General features: G+C 39.5%; 5 protein-coding genes and 1 long non-coding RNA gene across 14 annotated transcripts in view; 4 read left to right on the top strand and 2 right to left on the bottom strand.

Moving 5' to 3' along the window:
- The window catches only part of LOC128896678 (tubulin monoglutamylase TTLL4-like), a 10,268-nt gene extending 5,314 nt beyond the window's left edge, over positions 1 to 4,954 (top strand). Inside the window, exons 1-3 of one of the 6 annotated variants that reach the window (XR_008462066.1) lie at positions 1,289 to 1,737; positions 2,178 to 2,285; positions 2,383 to 2,740. Coding sequence is in view for 5 of the 6 variants with exons in the window: in XM_054160041.1 (XP_054016016.1) it covers positions 2,782 to 4,488 (1,707 nt within the window). In the remaining variant the exon portion in view is untranslated. Of the gene's footprint in view, positions 1 to 1,288; positions 1,805 to 2,177; positions 2,286 to 2,382; positions 2,741 to 2,762 lie in introns of those variants that run through there. The other 5 variants (XM_054160038.1, XM_054160039.1, XM_054160037.1 and 2 more) reach the window with 5 other exon arrangements.
- Positions 4,955 to 6,230: 1,276 nt separating this feature from the next.
- LOC128897041 (IQ motif-containing protein H-like) lies at positions 6,231 to 10,993 on the top strand. Of its 4 annotated transcripts, XM_054160685.1 has the most exons (8): positions 6,231 to 6,291; positions 6,949 to 7,287; positions 7,350 to 7,760; positions 7,845 to 8,319; positions 8,657 to 9,827; positions 10,087 to 10,342; positions 10,447 to 10,645; positions 10,721 to 10,993. In XM_054160685.1, the coding sequence occupies exons 2-8, from the start codon at positions 7,136 to 7,138 to the stop codon at positions 10,979 to 10,981; spliced, it is 2,925 nt and encodes a 974-aa protein (XP_054016660.1). In that variant the 5' UTR covers positions 6,231 to 6,291; positions 6,949 to 7,135; the 3' UTR covers positions 10,982 to 10,993. The 4 variants fall into 4 exon arrangements, with proteins under 4 accessions (XP_054016660.1, XP_054016663.1, XP_054016661.1 ...); XM_054160688.1 differs by lacking the exon at positions 10,721 to 10,993 and having other exon boundaries at positions 10,087 to 10,382; positions 10,526 to 10,645; XM_054160686.1 differs by lacking the exon at positions 10,721 to 10,993 and having other exon boundaries at positions 10,087 to 10,382; positions 10,523 to 10,645.
- LOC128897043 (mitochondrial 2-oxoglutarate/malate carrier protein-like) lies at positions 10,721 to 13,015 on the top strand. The gene is made up of 6 exons (XM_054160691.1): positions 10,721 to 10,837; positions 11,478 to 11,687; positions 11,806 to 11,939; positions 12,024 to 12,188; positions 12,341 to 12,440; positions 12,501 to 13,015. Exons 2-6 carry the CDS (start codon positions 11,506 to 11,508, stop codon positions 12,703 to 12,705), a joined length of 786 nt encoding a protein of 261 aa, XP_054016666.1. The 5' UTR covers positions 10,721 to 10,837; positions 11,478 to 11,505; the 3' UTR covers positions 12,706 to 13,015.
- A 56-nt stretch (positions 13,016 to 13,071) lies between these two features.
- Positions 13,072 to 13,619, bottom strand: LOC128897044 (mitochondrial 2-oxoglutarate/malate carrier protein-like). Its single transcript, XM_054160692.1, has 2 exons — positions 13,378 to 13,619; positions 13,072 to 13,265 (listed from the first exon to the last, which is right to left on the bottom strand). Exons 1-2 carry the CDS (start codon positions 13,470 to 13,472, stop codon positions 13,073 to 13,075), a joined length of 288 nt encoding a protein of 95 aa, XP_054016667.1. The 5' UTR covers positions 13,473 to 13,619; the 3' UTR covers position 13,072.
- LOC128897045 (uncharacterized) lies at positions 13,123 to 14,035 on the top strand. The gene is made up of 3 exons (XR_008462195.1): positions 13,123 to 13,527; positions 13,613 to 13,761; positions 13,833 to 14,035. It is a non-coding gene; the product is annotated as an uncharacterized LOC128897045 (long non-coding RNA).
- A 788-nt stretch (positions 14,036 to 14,823) lies between these two features.
- Positions 14,824 to 17,099, bottom strand: part of LOC128897042 (axoneme-associated protein mst101(2)-like) — a 5,491-nt gene continuing 3,215 nt past the window's right edge. The window contains exons 6-9 of the mRNA XM_054160689.1: positions 16,660 to 16,867; positions 16,264 to 16,592; positions 15,991 to 16,161; positions 14,824 to 15,090 (exon numbers count right to left, since the gene is read on the bottom strand). Coding sequence (XP_054016664.1) covers positions 14,953 to 15,090; positions 15,991 to 16,161; positions 16,264 to 16,592; positions 16,660 to 16,867 — 846 coding nt within the window. The 3' untranslated portion in view covers positions 14,824 to 14,952. The remainder of the gene's footprint in view (positions 15,091 to 15,990; positions 16,162 to 16,263; positions 16,593 to 16,659; positions 16,868 to 17,099) is intronic.

Genomic DNA, 17,099 nt, shown 5'->3' with positions numbered 1-17,099 from the left:
TTATTCATTACATTATTCATTACATTATTCATTACATTATTCATTTTATTATTCATTACATTATTCATTACTTTATTCATTTTATTATTCATTTCATTATTCCTTACATTATTCATTACATTATTCATTTATTATTCATTCTCGTTTATATTTCCTATGAATTATTCAAACCCCATCCAGTGAATTCTCGTTTATTTATTCCGATCTCCGTCTCTTCAATTTTTTTGTAAGATACATTTCATTCCTGGTTTCATCATTCATTTTCATCGATATCTTTGCACAGTGTAAAACAGTCCTTGGTAGGCGTCTGTTTATTTATTCGGGCTAATCTTCAACTTGACGAATTTTTACGTGGTTTTTATGCATTTATAATGAACTTTGATTAAATTAATTATAAATGAATTTGAATTTCCCGCGGGAAATTAGTGCCGCCATCTCGCGGTGAATAGACCGAAGTATCTTCGGAGTTCGATCAGCGCCTCTATCGGGAAAACGCTCAAGTTTCTCCTCAATAATTCTCTTTTTCCCTGCTAGATGGCGCCATTTTTACCATAAGGTGGTATATAGTGTAGGGTTATTTATCGATTTTTTACATGTACTTTACTTCACATTTAATTGTTTGTAATTGGGTTTGAGCACGGCAGATTTTAATTGCGTTTTCTTTTATCGCGCATGTTTATCTTTTATAGCTCATTTTTCAGTTAGTAGCAATTATTTTTAACATTCCCTTAACAACCACCATTGTTCAGTTCAGACGTATTTTTAATCAGCTCCTTGAATTCAAATTGTTAATCTTAATTTATTGTTTTTGTTCAAATAAATCATCTTGTCGATAAAGTTCGGTTTTATGTTCGTGTTCGTTATTCTTTTATGTAGAATCCCTGCAATAGAGTGTAAAATGGTGTCATCTGGCAGTGAATAAAGAAACCATCAAGAACAAACTTGAACGTTTTCGCGATAGAGGCGCTGATCAAACTACGTAAAATAGTTTTCCACCTTCGCACCGCTAGATGGCTAGCGATTCGAATTAAACTTTAATAACGAATATTTACGGTAATTTAAGTAAATAGCCTGTAAACATTTCTGTATTTGCACCTGCATGAATTATTTTACACTCCAACGTTACGTAATTTAATTATGTAAATTATATCGAGAAATGTTCAAATTTTGTTTATTTGGTTGCCTCTATGCTCAGGTCACTTTACAAATGCCTTTAGTTTGAATAGTCCCTAAAAAATTAATATCATTTGTTGCTCGAAAATTATTTGGAAAACATTATATACCTAAAGCTAAATTCTGAGCATATGTTTAATAAAAAAAAATCATTCCTCAAGTTTCGTTTCCTATTCTTCCTATCGCTACCACGATAAAACTATTATCCAAAGATCATAACTCCCATTACAATCCATATTTATATTCTTTCGAACAACGCTAATTAAAAAGTCAACGCAGACTTTTATTGTTGATATCGAGATACTTGAAAAAATAAAAATCCTTCATCGACATCCTATATTTTAATTAACATTGATCGGAACATCATAATTTTTTACCTATAGAGGTCATTTATTAGCGATAGGTTAATCTAAATTACTTTTGTTCGAATAGTTACCAAAGTTCAAATATTTTAATTGGTTTAATTACATCGTAAAGCAAGAAGATGCTCGTTGAGAAGAGAGAGAAACGATACTAGTGACTTTCTGGAGATGTTTTGCAGCAAAAAGAAATTAATGCGACCAGGTGATATATACATTCTCTTTTGAGGTTATAGGACGATCCATACATATTTTACCGAATGCTTCTAATGGTATGCTAGAATCATCGATAGTTTATTCTTTGTACCTTTTAATCTTCACTTTCGACAACTGAAAAATATTTCAATTTAATTTTTATAGACTCCTTATGTCATCTTTCATGAGTTTTTAATGATATTAATTTTAATTTCATGATTTTTCTTCATTTATCCATAAACACTTGCATTATTCCTTTCCTGGAAAAAAAAATGGCTTTGTCCTTGGATCCTAGGAAAGTTAATTGCATCAAATTTTACATTTTATTTCGATGAATCAAACAGTAAAATACTTGTCTTCCAACTAATTCTTCCTTAATTTTATCAATAAGAATCTCCACAGTATCTACTATAACTAATATGTAACTAATGTTTCGTTCCTTATCCGTAGGTAATCCCCAATTTCAAACATTTTAACCGGATCTTCGTAAATCAATTCTGGCAATTCTCTTGTATCCCTGGCTGACTTCCTATCCTTTTTCTTGACCGTGGATCTCGAGTAAGTATTCAATCTCCCCTTGGTCGTCGATTCCTTGATGTTTACTTGTTATTTGTATCACAAGAGCCGTTAGTATTTCATTTCAATTTCTTTTTAGGTGCAGTAAGTGTCTCCTTACTATATTTGGATTTTGAATACTTTCTCGGAGCATCTCCTGAAGATATTTCCATCTCTATCATATCCTTACTTCCTTGAATGTTTTACCAACAGCCAGCACAACATTGCATGGATGAAGATTGTTCACAAATAAGATCAGATAAATGATTCTCCACTACTTTGTTTCCATACCTGCCTCTGTAATTCTTTGGCATCCCCATTGGAAATGCCACTAGTCCACTGGAAAGTAGATAAAACATAGCAATATTTTCTGTAGCCACAGCAAAACCTACCAATGATACTTCTCCAACTACAATAAAACACCAACGAAATCTTGAGAATGCCCAAACACGTGAAACTAATATACACGTTGTGCCCCAGATGTTACAGATTGTTCGAGATGGACGTAATAGCGTACAACCATCGCGAGATCGCGAGCATCGCGAGCAGCATCGATGGAGGTGACATCGAGGGCCAGTACGAGCCCGATGTGGAGGAAATACTGCCCTACATCGACATCGACCGCAATTACTTAACCATCGATCAGCTAACCGACTTGGACGATGAGAAAGGGTCGATGCCCTTCAGGAGGAGCCTTTTCCCCAACGTGGGGCCCTACATCTCCTTCCAATCCTTCGACGTCAAGGGCCCCATAGTGCCCTACGAAGTAACCAGACACATGAAGTGGCGTCTGAGCACTATCACTCCCTTAATCGTGCGACGCACCCTGGTGAACTCAGGCTTTCGTCTGATGAAAAAGTCACAGGAGTGGTGCGGCACTTGGGGCAAGCACATGAAGTCTGCCTGCTTCAAGACCCTGAAGGAGTCGCAAAAGGTGAACCATTTCCCTGGAACCTTCCAAATAGGCAGGAAGGACCGCCTCTGGCGCAATCTCAGCAGAATGATGGCGAAGCACGGGAAAATCGAGTTTGGTTTCGTTCCAAGGACTTACATACTACCTCAGGACCTTCGTTGCTTCAGGCAGGTCTGGGAGAAGTCTGGCAACAAGGAGAAATGGATCATAAAGCCACCAGCGTCTGCTAGGGGAACTGGGATCAAGGTGGTGCACCGCTGGTCGCAAATACCAAAGAAACGTGCTGTGGTCGTCCAACAGTACCTGTCCAAACCAAAACTCATCAGCGGGGCAAAGTTCGACCTGCGTCTCTACGTCCTCGTTACGAGCTTCAATCCCTTGAGGATATACATATACCCTGATGGGCTCGTTCGATTCGCCTCTGTCAAGTACACAGACGACATAAACTACCTCAGCGACCGTTTTATGCACCTGACTAATTACAGCATCAACAAAACCAGTGCCACGTATACCAGCAATGACTGCGTGGACTCCTGTTCAGGCCACAAGTGGACCTTGAAAACGTTGTGGTCGTACCTCGAGAGGGAACACGTGAACGTATCTAAACTGTGGGCGTCCATGAAGGACATAGTGGTTAAGACGATGATCGCAGGGGAATCGTCCATAAATACTCTATCAAGGACAAACATATCGTCGAGGTACTGTTGCTACGAGCTGTTTGGAGTGGATATTCTCCTAGATGAGAATCTGAAGCCTTGGTTGCTAGAGGTAAACATCTCGCCATCGTTGCAGTCGTCCTCGCCCCTGGACATCGCTGTGAAAGGGCCACTAATTAAGAACGTATTTAACATAGCTGGATATCAACTGCCGCATACTCTTTCCACCGAAGAAGAGGAGAAGCTGGCGAGAAAGTACCAATTGGACGTCGTGTGTCAGGACTTTAGGCTGCACAGGGCCGATCTCAGTTACCAGGAACGACACAAGCAATCCTTGTACGCTAATGTAAAAAACAGAGAAGATTATCTGGACGATATAATTAAGGATCTCACTCCCGACGATGTTAGACACTTGATTATGTACGAGGACGAGCTAACGCAGCTCGACAAGTTCGAGCAAATATTCCCTACGATCGATAGCTACGAATACCTGCAGTATTTCGACGTTCCAAGGTATTACAACATGCTGTTCGACGCTTGGGAAGTGAGGTACGGTGATAATCGAGAGAAGGGCATATCGAGATTGCAGAAGCTCTGCGAAACAAAGTATCATCTGGAGCAGCAGCTGGATTCTTAGGGCGAATTAAATATGTAAAATTGTGTCGTTAACGTCTTCCACTTTATCGAGACAAGTGACTAACGGTGCGAAGACTTTTCCTTTTATATATATATATATATGCTATACACCACCTTGTTATACATGAATCGTCATGGTACTATTGTACTGTGGAAACGAACGCATCATGTGCCTTTTACACGGTTGTGCAACATTTGTTTCGATGTATTAAACTCTTGTCTAAATAAATCATTTTACAAGAAACAACGGAATCTACGTATGCAGGATGTTCCAGAATTATTGTGAGAACCGGAAAGTGGGGTAGCTGAGACGATATTGCATCGTTTTTTTAATTATCAATGGAAAACGAAGTAGAATAATTATTACAGATTATAACTTGTTACGTTTAAGAAACGATACGCCAGCATTTTTTTTTTTCAGACCGATTGCGACAGGAAACATTAATAAATGAATTATTTTAACCCTATCCAGTGGATTCTCCTTTGTTTATTCCAATCTCTATCTCTATGTAGTATAAAATAAAGTCTCTGGTAGGCGTCTGTCTGTTCGGGCTAATCTTTAGAATAACTTGACGAATTTTTATGTGGTTTTTACTCTTTTTACAATGAACTTTGATTAAATTAATTATAAATGAATTTAAATTTCCCGCGGAAAATTAATGTCGCCATCAACTATTTTTCTCAATTCAGGTCCATATGCCCTGGTCAAGTGATACAAATCTTATACAATATAGGAACTTACTACTAGTGATAACTATATGGGAGTTTAAGTCAGCGCCTCTATCGGGAAAACGCTCAAGTTTGTCCTCGATAGTTCCTTTTCTTCCGAGGCGCTGACCAAACTCTGTAAAATAGTTCCACCTTCACACCGCTAGATGGCTATCAATTCGAATTAATATTTAATAACGAATATTTACAGTAAAGTGAATAGCATAAACATTAAAATTGCTTTCTGGTTAAGCAATACGTGTGTTAATTAATACTCGAGAATAAATCCCAGTGCTGTAAACAATGTCTCAGTGCACCCAAGTTCGTAGCGATAATAGTTACTACTGCTGTTACTAGACAGGCAATGAAGTATACGCACGACTAGAAAAAAAGTACCTTACCCCTGCAGAATTTTACAAATATATTCATGATTTAAAGATAAATATAGGACAACGTATAGAGACAATATACAAGTATAGACAGTATATAAATAATGACAAATGTATTCATAATTTCGCGCTCGTAACTACAATAGCCATAGCACCTCTCCTGTTGCCATGGATACGGTACTGCTAACGGTCGTTCTTCACGCGCATGCTCCGACGTGCTTCGAATGTCTAGTACCGGTGGTGGGGGACACACCGTTCGTTACTGTTCGTTACGTTACGAATTCGCGACCAGTACAACGTGACAACGGCCATGTTCACAGCAAACAGTTGATTCGTGACGAGTATTATAAAATTAACGATAATGAGATTCCGTTCGTTGAACATTTGTACATGCGGATGAACTACGCATCGCTTCGTCAATGAAGGGGTTAACTCAAGATGCAAACACCGCTCAGGTAAATACTCAAGAATTACTTAGGTTATGTAGCTACTTGTTGTTCAGCTTTTAGAACTAAAATTATGTGCGTATGTAGGGTGATTTGCGTCAAGAGTACCACGTTGTCTTGTAACGGACTATCAGGAACTGCGAGCAATCATGCCTGGACGAGATATCATGATTCGACCCGGAGAGCGATTAACACGTGGAGAGATCAACGTGCAACCGTGGATGGAGAAGAAATCAACGCCGATCTTCGAGACAAAGGTAAGTACGTTATGTTTGTAAGAGTCGCATGTTTGCGAAGGACGGCGCGGACGTGCTTGATACTTGTGAAAACTTGTTTCAAATCACCCCCCGAACCACCCCTTTCAAGGACCTCCAACATTTTTGGGACATCCTGTATAATTGTATCCCACCGCCCGTCACCTATTCATATCTCATACAGTCATGCCCTCGTTCTCTCCCTTTGGTCCATTGGAACCTAGCTGTGCTCCGCCCCTTATTCTGATTGGTCCAGTTCCTTTCCCTTCTTCGAGATCGAACCATTCTCCTTTCACACATCCGGAATGTGGTGGCGACTATCGCGCTCAACTGTCGCTTCTCATTGGAGGATTTCCTATTGGTTGCACACGACATCCTATCGGATCGCGAGTTTCCCCTTCAGCGTTTTTACCGAGTTCGCGTTTTTATACGTGAACTTATTATCTACCCATGTGTTACATTTCGTAACTTGCTTATCAGAATTACACTCTGCCCTTGGGTAGTTCTGGGGTAGTGCATGAATATGATCTTTCATTAATGTTAATTTTTTAAAGAAACAATCGATTTATTAACGACGATTATAATATTTGTGCCTCCTCTTCCTCCCTTTCCTCTTACTTCGCTTCTGTTCTCGCCATACGTGTAAACTGACTTCTTTTTTTAGCCGTGGAGTTTTAGTGGGTATTCCCCTCAATCTGAGGGGCGAGTCCCACACTACCCCCTCCGTCGAGGGGGTGTGCGTAAATGCATTTCTCCACATTATAGATAAAAAAAAAAAAAAAAATGCCATCTATCGGCAACTAGGAACAAAATCTGGCATCGCCGAATAAATAGTTGATGGTGTAGCCAAAATGATGGATCATTCCAAAATGATTAAAACCGATGAACCGTATTTTCAATACGTAGAAATGGTCAAGGACTCCCTTGTGGAGATTCAGCGAAAAATTTCTGCAATCAGGAAATTTCTTGGTGGCCAAAAGAGGGAAGCTCTTAAACACACTAGGTTAGTTTTTTAGCTTCTGTCAGTGACTTGGTATTGTCCATAATAACCTGACCTGCGTATAGAAACGAATCCGAGACTCTGGAAGACACAAGAATCTTGTACGAGCACTTGCTGAAAGAACTCATGAAAATGGAACAGTCATTCGAAGAACATCTTTTACATTTAAAGATTGATTTGGTAGTGGCTGCAAAGGCTCGCATGCAACCACCGAGCCACCTAAATTTTCGAGAAATAAGAAAAGCATTTAGTATGTCCACCTGTTGCGTTGTATCGGATGAAACCGAGGAGGAAATATTCTGCCGTTGCACTTGGCAAAACGTTCCAAAATGGAGCCTAGAGAACACTAGAAATATTCTGCTCGAGTCAAAAGACGCTTCGAAATCAGAGTTCAGTGAGACCGATTTGAAATTTAAGCAAGACATGATTTGCCTTCGTAGGAAAGTGTTTTCCTTACCAAAAAATCCAAGTAAACTGTAAGTACCGAAGGCTTATTCCTTTTATCATTCTCAGACCTAAGACAAATGACACCATAATAATTCTAAAATAATTTTTCCTAGAACGAGGGCTACTGGAACAACCATTGAACAACCAAACTCATCCAAAGTCAACGATTTCACCGAAATTCTCAAGCAAAAACACAGTTTTCCTCTTGAAAACTTAACGTCCAAGTTAAGCAATCTGAAACTTATCGAAGGAAAATTTAAGACTTGCAACACGTGGTTGAAGTTCTTAGATATCCATGGAAATCAGTATTCATCCAAATGGCATTCGGTGCTTTGCCCTCAAATAGAAAAGATTCTAAAAAAGCGTCTCGTACCGGTAATACATTTAAATCCCCACGCAACCTTGAATTTCATGTCAGAGATTCGAGAGAATGGAGCAAACTTTTTATTGCTAAAAGAAGACTTGATTCCATTGTTAGCACACGCCGCGAACGCTTCGTGGCTGACAAGTTGGAAGATGCAGTTGCACGCAGAACATGGAAAGGATGTGGCTGCTAGGTTGATACAAGCCTTTTGGCGTGGGTATTGGGTAAGTAATAACTTTCACGATGAGTTACTATCAGCAGTACTATTTATATTCATACAAATAATCATTCCACATACATAAATCATGAGAGAATGTCTCTTCTTCGATTAAAATACTTAAATAATATATTAATTATAGGTGATAGTATTTATATTTATAAATAACTAATCGCTGTAAGAATATTTCAATGATACCTTTTACAATCGTTTGGTATCAGCAATACCGTTCATATTTATACAAACAATCATCTTACATACATAAACAATGAATCAATGTATTTTCTGAGATTTATCCCATGAGAATACTTCTTACATCTTACTAAAAACTGCTCTGTCCATAGTTGCGCAAAAGAAAACTAGATTCAGATCGCCTCTACATAGCAGCCAGCCTCCTGTGGTTGTCCTGGATCACCCTGAAGAAGAAGAGAGAAATCCACAAGCGTTACTTAACGCACATGCTGACGTCCATGCAAGCTACTCGAGAGCTTTCGCTGAAGCTAAGCAAAGACTTCAGTTCAATAATCCAAGAGCCCCACGTGGTTCTGCAATTACCTTCCATTGGTTACCCTTTGGAGATGAGGAGAACCTTCACCTCAAAGACCCTCGCGTTCCTGGAGAACACCACGAGCTTGAGGATCTGCTTCGTCTGCAATCCCAAAGCTGAGGTGATCTACATCCTCCCTGTGAAGCCTACCAGGGATCTATTAACCATGTACAGCGATTTTATCGAGTCCATGTTCCCAGGGACGGATGTAGCTAAACGTATCACCTTCGTAGCTCTCTCTCAAGCGGAGACCTTCCGTGGATGCAGCATGAATCTCTCGAGAATATTGCATTGCTCCGAAGAGTCCCTCAAGGAGATCAGAAGGAAGATCACCGATAAACCTGCCTATTTTCTACCTTGGATCATCGACGAATGCGACATGAGATTGGCTGGGAACCTCGACGTAGCCTTGTTGAGTCCTGGCATGGAGCTGCAGCGCAGATTTCTCAACATGTCCCAGATGTCCGAGATGATTGAGAATCTTGGGCTCCTGCAGCCGCCTCATGCTAAGAATATACACGATTATGAGACCCTTTGCGAGACTTTGGCACAGTTGATAGTACTTCATACGGAAGTTTGTGTGTGGCTATTGAGATTGAACTTTGGATCCAAGAGCAAGCACTGCGGACTGTTTCTGATTAATCATATCAGCGTTCCATTTATGCCGATATTGAGAAGGGAGAGGGAGAAAGCTGGCAATGGATGGATGGTACACTTCAGTTTGAGGGAGGAGTTCCTTGAGAAATTAAGGGAACACCTACCTAGAGTTGTGTACAGCCTAACTCAGCTCTCAAAGGTTTATACTTGTTGGAATGAGTTCTATGGTCATGTGCAGAAGTTTGGTTGTCTGCTCCAAGCAGTTCCCGAGGAGAAGCAGTCCAATATCATTACGGTATGCTTCTTTGTTCCTGAGAAAACGACTAAGGAGGAAGTTAGGTGGCTGGGAACTGCTGATAAAATACATTTGGGTATGTACACATATGCAGTCGGTGTAATAAGTATTCGTACAGGAACCAATTCAAAATCAAACTTGATATATTTACTTTATTAACAAGTTTTAGGGAAAAAATTAATTAACCAATATTTCTGCATACTTTTAATGTTAACCTCTTATTTTTCTTATTAGTTTTATTTTAAATTGGTTGTTGTACGAATACTTTCTATATACTTATACTTTATAATTTATATAATAAATATTGAATTGTAACGCACTGATTTCGATTATAGAAAACAACGGTTCGCTGCCTGTTTACATGATGCCTCAGACGTCCTTGGATGTGGCGAAATTCGAGCCAGTGGCAAACAAGTTCGCCAAAGGAATGCAAACAGAGGGATACTTCGGCTACTTGACTGTTGACTTCTACTGCCATACGCAGAAGCGGGATGAAAAACTAATTGTCGTGGTTTTGAATGTTTATCCTTATTATTCCCACGCGCAGAGTTACGTAGACTGGATGAAAGCTGCCATAGGAGGGACGTACAAGTAAATAAATAATATTCGCACTCGTGAATGTAAAAGAAAAGTATGTCTTTCTACTCTATACAATTACAAAATCTTACAAAGTAAGAATTACAAATCTTTCCTAGCCCTGAGAAGCACCAGTTCGTCGCAGACGTTCCAATAGTTGCAGAGACTCAAGGAAGAAAATCCTTCGTGTTCCAGCAGAGAATCCCCAAGTGGAACGAAACGAAGGAGAGATATGGAATAGTAGTTTCCCAATTGTATAACACAAGATTCTCTGTTTATTCGTGGTTGAAATTGAGACATTTGTTCGAAGAGTCTGGCGTAGGTTGAAGAATTGAAGCTGTATACAATAATCATGCTTGGATTAAATTTTGGATTGAACTGTTTCATTTGTAGATTACGTACGATGCCAACACGAAGCAGGGATCCAATATAATACTACACGACAGCGAAATTAGGAATTGTGGTCTCATGGTGGCCGTAGCGCCCTGCATGAAGACCACCCTAGCTATGGTACATGACAATCTAACGAAACTCCACGAAACCCTCGCGAGTAGATCGAGAAGGAAGCCAGAAACAAATTTAGCAAGCGTTGCAGACTTTTTCGCGAAACTCCTCCCGGATTACCAGAATTTGGCTACGAACCCATGCATATAAATTCCGTGTAAGAAGTATTCGTACACCAACCCATTTCAAATAAATGGTTCCTGTACGAATACTTAATACACTGTCTGTACACGTAAAAGACAATGTAACCTCAAGCTAGTATTTGTTTTGTATACTTGTAAAATACCAGTACGTTTTATAGGCTTAATGTAAACTTAAGAGACACCCCGTACATGGTTGTAAACAAATACGAAACACAAATGGAACGGGATGAATGCGTTCGAATATATTTAAATTCTACTACGTTCAGAATTGAAACAATGAAGAGACACGATGAGGTTAGATAAATTTGAATGTTAAACCCAAAGAAACATATTTTAATTATTCTCCGAAATATGTCCCTGCTGTCCAGTCGAAACCCTTCAGTTCCCCCTTTCGTTAATTTTATTATTGGTGGAGTGGCTGGGTAAGAGATCATCAAACAATCAAGTTTCTTAGTCGCAGTTGCGACAGTAAACATTAAACAATCCTTGTGTCACGTTGACAGAGCCGTAGGACAGACTGTAACGCACCCCATGGACGTGACAAAAGTGCGAATGCAAATCTTGAGAGCATCCCTGGAAGAAACCATAAGGACCACTATGCGTGATAAAGGGGTACGCGGATTCTACGATGGCTGGACTGCTGGTTTGCTACGTCAGTTGACCTACAGCACCGCCAGACTTGGGATGTACACCACGTTGTACGATTTGAGTCAGTACGTATGTATCAACGTAGCCAGTAAATTAACAATGCTTCACTTAATTTAGTATAGACCGTGTATGGATATAGATTGTATGGATTTATGGATGCAGTTAACAATGATACACACGCAGGAAAAACTTGGGAACCTTGAATTACCCCACGATGGTCGCCATTGGGATGATTTCTGGCATCGTGGGCGCGTTTGTTGGGACACCTACCGACTTGGTCTTGGTTCGCATGATAGCTGACTCGAATCTACCACCTGGTGAGCTGTTTTCAATGATTTTGTTACACGGCATAGCAATAGTAGGCGGGAAATGGTAGATCTAATTAGAAGATGAATTTTTAGAGAAGAGATGGAATTATAGGAATGGTATCTCGGGGTTGTTCGACATTTGGAAGACCGAGGGTGTGCGTGGACTGTGGAGGGGAGCTATGCCAACGATGACGAGGGGAGCATTGGTCAATGGAACGCAGCTGGCCACGTACAGCAAAACCAAGATGATACTGCAAAGTATGGCCACTAACAGAGGCTGGAGTTGAGGCTATTGGTTGAGTTAAAGCCAAGATAATATTGCAGAGTACTAGTAGAGGCTAGAGTTGAGGTTATTGGTTAAGTTAACGTACATAAAGCAGTAATTCGAACTCAAATTTTGATAATTACAGAGTACATAGAAGAAGGAGTGTTTCTGCAATTTCTGTCAGCGATGATATCTGGCCTGGTGATGTGCTCCACGTCGCTCCCCATGGATGTAGCTAAAACCAGGCACGTTGAAAAGATACTATGTACTATAAACGTTTCTATTTGATTGTTTATCTCCAACAGAATACAAAACTGGAACCTACCCTCGAAGCCACCAGGAATCCTGGGAATGTTGGTCAACGTAGCCCAGAAGGAAGGGACATCAGCGTTGTGGCGAGGATTCTTGCCGTCCTTTTCCAGGGCAGCGCCTAATGCTGTCGTCACTATGATATGCGTCGAACAGATGCATCGACTGTACACTGATTTATTTAAACCGCCCCCAGAATGAATGTCTGGTCCAGTAAAAAAGAATTTTACTGTAGCTCGTAACGAGTCATTTATTATTATTTTTTTCATTCTTAAAATAATCGAGAACAATGTGTACTTACTTGAATCAGTGTAAGTACTGCATTTTTATCGTTAACAATCCTCTCAAGAGCAATGGGAACATATCGAATCTTACCGAGTACGAGCCAAGTACTAACTATTCGTCGAGAATCTATGTTTATTGATCGTAGTTTACAGAATTTTGTGCACAGTAATTATTTAGTTTCCTAGTTCATTACTTCCTCAGTGCTCTGGAATATTTCTTTCGAATATCAAATTTCTCTCGCATGCATCACATTCGTGTGTGTGTATATTGTTTATTGCTTCAATTATTCTGCGTACCGCCTGTATAGGTGTACAATTTGCTCGTTGATTATAAGCGTTAGAACTGTGTGGGGGCCTATTCTGCAGTACGTTGGCCAGAAACCCTTCCACAATGCAGCTATGCCTTCGGTTTTCGCTATGGACGTCATCATCGAGATCATCCCAGGCGGTTTGCCTGTGCTTTTCAAGTTTTGTATCCTGAAAATCAATCGGAAATAATCGTTAAAGGATTTGAAGTGTTTAATTAATTGTTGCATGCAATTTTCAACGCAGCTATTAATAATTGATTTGAGTGATAGTACAACTCTACCTTGTCTTCGTCACGTCAAAAGGCATCGAATTGAAGGTAGTGAGGAATCCAGACAACATCGACGCAGCAAAATGTAACGCGACACCCTCCTTCATCTGTGCTGAAGAATAACACACATTTTATAATTGTAACAATTGCATCACCCAACGTGTAATTATCGAAGCATAGAAATTAAGTAACAGTAGAAGTGAGAAAGTACTTTTTTGGGTAATTAAAAACTTCATTTGGCTGTAAGTTGCAAGCTGGGACACATTAACAACAACAGCTCTTCCCATGGTTGCCACGCTCCCCCTCCACAGGGTGGTGATACCTTCTTCTTTGGCTATTCTTGCAAACGCGTGGAACACGTTCTTGTAATTTCTTCTTTGATCTATAAATACAAAGGTAAATTTCAAATACGAAGCAGTATTTTCAGTACTTGCAGTTCGGAATAATTTTCTTTGTAAATGTTATAGACCTTTTGGCAGTCTCCCATCGGCAGTCATCCTTACAAGGGCAACTTCAGCAGGAGTGCCTACAAAGGCCCCTACAGCTCCTGCTGTGCCTGCCATGAGCGACAATACGCCAAAGTTGGGCTTCCCGGTGTATCTATGCCTATTAAAAATACCTAATTAAGGTTAACAAAGAGTTTATAGAATGAACTTTGGGCTGTGAACGTCACTACTCACTTCCACTGTTCCTGCAGCTGATTATAAATACCAAGCCGTACAGTAGTGTACGTTGCTTGTCGTACGAGACCTGCGCTCAAGCCAGAATAAAATTTCAGCAACCCTTCGCTCTTGTATATGGAAGCGATCGTTGAACCGATGGAAGCCTTCTCCTTCTGGACTTGAATTCTATTCTTTATCACGTCCATAGGGTGGACCACGCAGGTGGCAGCCATGCTGATGGGTACAGAACAAATATTAACATAAAGATTAATTGCTAATTAACGTGGCCCAAATATACATTGAAATAGTTGAGATTGTATACCCAGAAAGTCCAGCGTTTATAAAGGTAAACAGCAGAGGTAGGGGTTTCTTTTCTTTGGGAACTTTAACGTCACCTTTCTCCGACATTTCCAATTGTTTACAAGCCTGTTACAAGCCGACTGGTATTTCAAAGAAAGAAAAGAATTACGAGGCTCCTGTAAAATGCGCGATCGTCGCGGTGTGTAAATTTTTAATTCGCAAATACGCGGACAAAAGGGCGAGCAAAAAAAATGTTTAACCTAGGACGCGTCAGACATCGCAATAGCATTGTCCATTTGCAATTTGACAATGGAGTATCTATTCGTTAAAGAGTATTGAGGAAGATAGTTTCACGCGTGAAGTCGATTCATCGATAAGTACAAAGAATATTTCACAAATGCGTTTAGTACATAATACGTAATATGTATTTCATTTAGTATACGCTTGGATATTAATAACAAACATGGTTTTAATTAAGAGAGACTTTGTACGTGTGTAGTGGTTTTATGTATTTTATATTTAAATTACAAGAGTTAATATTACGAGTATCAAATGAGAGTAAAGTTAAATATAAAAGTACAAGATGTACAGATAAAATGTTATTTTTGTGTTCTGTTAGTTTGTTCTACTTTAAATAACAGATTTGCTCTTCTGGAACAATCTTTGTGCAAACACGAGGACGTCTTCGTCTCGTCGAAGGCTTGGTGTCTATTATTTCTTCCTTCTTCCGAAGTGGTAAGAGATTCATCTCCTTCTTGCATTCCTAGAATTAAAAATATTAATTGAATTAGAAATAGTATAAAATTGAATCACAAGTAGGAGTCTGTCTATTTGAGCTAATCTCTAGGATCACTTGGAGAACTTTTATGCGGTTTTTTACTGTCTTATAGAGCCTTTCTCGAGGAAGGTTTATGTAATACTCGACAGTGTCTACAAATGCTCCTAATGAACTTTAATTAAATTAATTAAAAAGGAATTTGAATTTCCCGCAGAAAATTGGTGCCACCATCTAGCGGTGAAGAGGTCGAACTAATTTTAGGAGTTTGGTCAGCGCCTCTTTCGTGAAAACGCTCAAGGTTGTTCTCAATAGTTCCTCTTTTCAATGCTAGATGGCGCCATTTTACACTCAATATACCACACTATGGTAATGTATCGACGTGTCTATGGGGAAAGTTTACCCATATTATATTTTAATGTAGACTAAGTAAAAGTTTTGATTGAATAACAATTTCTGGTATTTATTTTAAACGATCTCTCTTGCTTAACGGATCGACAGAAAGTGCGTTTAAATATTTGAAAGGCAAACAAAATTAAATCATGTTTCATAAAAGACAATCAAATGAATAACATCGAGTATCATCGAGTTAACAGTTAGTTCTTCTTTATCGGCGGTCTTCATAAATCTTCTTATCGACGATGATGAATGCGTTTACCACATGTCGGTAAAAAAAAGTGGCGCCATCTAGCAGTGAAAAGGGGAACTATCGAGGACAAACTTGAGCGTTTTCCCGATAGAGGCGTTGACCAAACTCCGAAAATAGTTCGATCTCTGCACCGTTAGATGGCGACACCAATTTTTCGCGGGAAATTTAAATTCATACGGTAGGTGCACCAATCTCTATTAATTACTATTAAATAAATGAATGCAGCATAATTGAAGTACCTTCAGTGCTTTAAGAATGGGATACAGCGGTCTCACTCCAGTGGATTCATTGATAACTTCCTCCGCGTAATCGAGAACTCTTTTGTTTTCTTTCTCGATAATTTCTTTCATGTATGCAGCTTCTTTCGCTTCGAAATATTTTTCCTCGTTCAGCTGGGCCTCTCTTTCCATCTAAATATTAATGATAACGTAATGATAACGGTTCGAGTACTTTTGCATATTTCAAGTAGAACAAATACTTTCTAACAAAATGAATCAACAGCAAACACGTACAATGGACCTTCTGAGGGAATCTTTGTATTCCATCTTGTCGTTCCACTCTCGCTCTCTGTCTTCGATATCCATTAGTTTATCAGACTCCGCCTTCTTGAATCTCAGCGCCATTTCCCACAGCTTCCAATCCTTCTCTTCTTCAACTTCTCTCGATTTTTTCTCCACAGTTTCTTTACGGAAGTCTCGCAGCTCCTTTCTCATCTTCATCTCGCGTTCCCTTCGAGCTTCTTCTTGTTCTATGCGACGAGCTTCTTTCTCCGCTAGAGCCCTCTCGAGTATTTCATCCTCTATCGCTTTCGACGACTGCATCAACTCGCGATGTCTCTCACCTGTCAAATTAAACCACTTTTAACATATTTTATTATTCGAATCAAAATAGATATTTCATTTAAATACTTATGAGCCGCGCTCTGTTCTCGATGTCCTCTTTTCGCTGCGACATCACTTTCTTGTGCATCTGTTTTATCCTCTCTTTGGCGCTTTGGTATACTTCGATAGCCCGGTCTTCGAACTCCTCCTCGCACTTCTGTTTAACCTCGAATCGTCTCTTTTCCGCGATTGCTTCTTCGAATAATTGTTTCAAACGATGCTTCTTGTTTAGGAGCTGCGAATATATTTGTTGGAAAATATTACGCAACGATGATGTTATTAATGGGAGATGATTACGCAAAGCCTGTTAAAATCTGTTTCACATCGAAGGAAAGAGCCAATTATTTCTTACGTGTTCCGAGTAAGATAAAGTCACGTGGACTTTGAATCAATTCAAATAAATATCTCTAGGGAATAAGTGCAGTTGATTATCAATTTTTGTTGTAGTAGATGAAATATGTATTGTA

The sequence above is a fragment of the Hylaeus anthracinus genome, unplaced genomic scaffold, assembly GCF_026225885.1.
Source record: "Hylaeus anthracinus isolate JK02 unplaced genomic scaffold, UHH_iyHylAnth1.0_haploid 11978, whole genome shotgun sequence".
Lineage (NCBI taxonomy): Eukaryota > Metazoa > Arthropoda > Insecta > Hymenoptera > Colletidae > Hylaeus > Hylaeus anthracinus.
Note: the sequence above shows the minus strand (reverse complement) of the source record. Positions and strands in the feature narration are given on the sequence as shown.

Coding starts and splice junctions, on each gene's coding strand:
- LOC128897041 (XM_054160685.1), top strand. CDS start 7,136: ATGATGGATCATTCCAAAATGATTAAAACCGATGAACCGTATTTTCAA. Junction 7,761..7,844: donor CCAAAAAATCCAAGTAAACT/GTAAGTACCGAA, acceptor AATTTTTCCTAG/AACGAGGGCTACTGGAACAA. Junction 8,320..8,656: donor CCTTTTGGCGTGGGTATTGG/GTAAGTAATAAC, acceptor CTCTGTCCATAG/TTGCGCAAAAGAAAACTAGA.
- LOC128897044 (XM_054160692.1), bottom strand. CDS start 13,472: ATGAAGGAGGGTGTCGCGTTACATTTTGCTGCGTCGATGTTGTCTGGA. Junction 13,266..13,377: donor TTTGACGTGACGAAGACAAG/GTAGAGTTGTAC, acceptor ATTGATTTTCAG/GATACAAAACTTGAAAAGCA.
- LOC128897043 (XM_054160691.1), top strand. CDS start 11,506: ATGGACGTGACAAAAGTGCGAATGCAAATCTTGAGAGCATCCCTGGAA. Junction 11,688..11,805: donor ACGTTGTACGATTTGAGTCA/GTACGTATGTAT, acceptor ATACACACGCAG/GAAAAACTTGGGAACCTTGA. Junction 12,189..12,340: donor AACCAAGATGATACTGCAAA/GTATGGCCACTA, acceptor TGATAATTACAG/AGTACATAGAAGAAGGAGTG.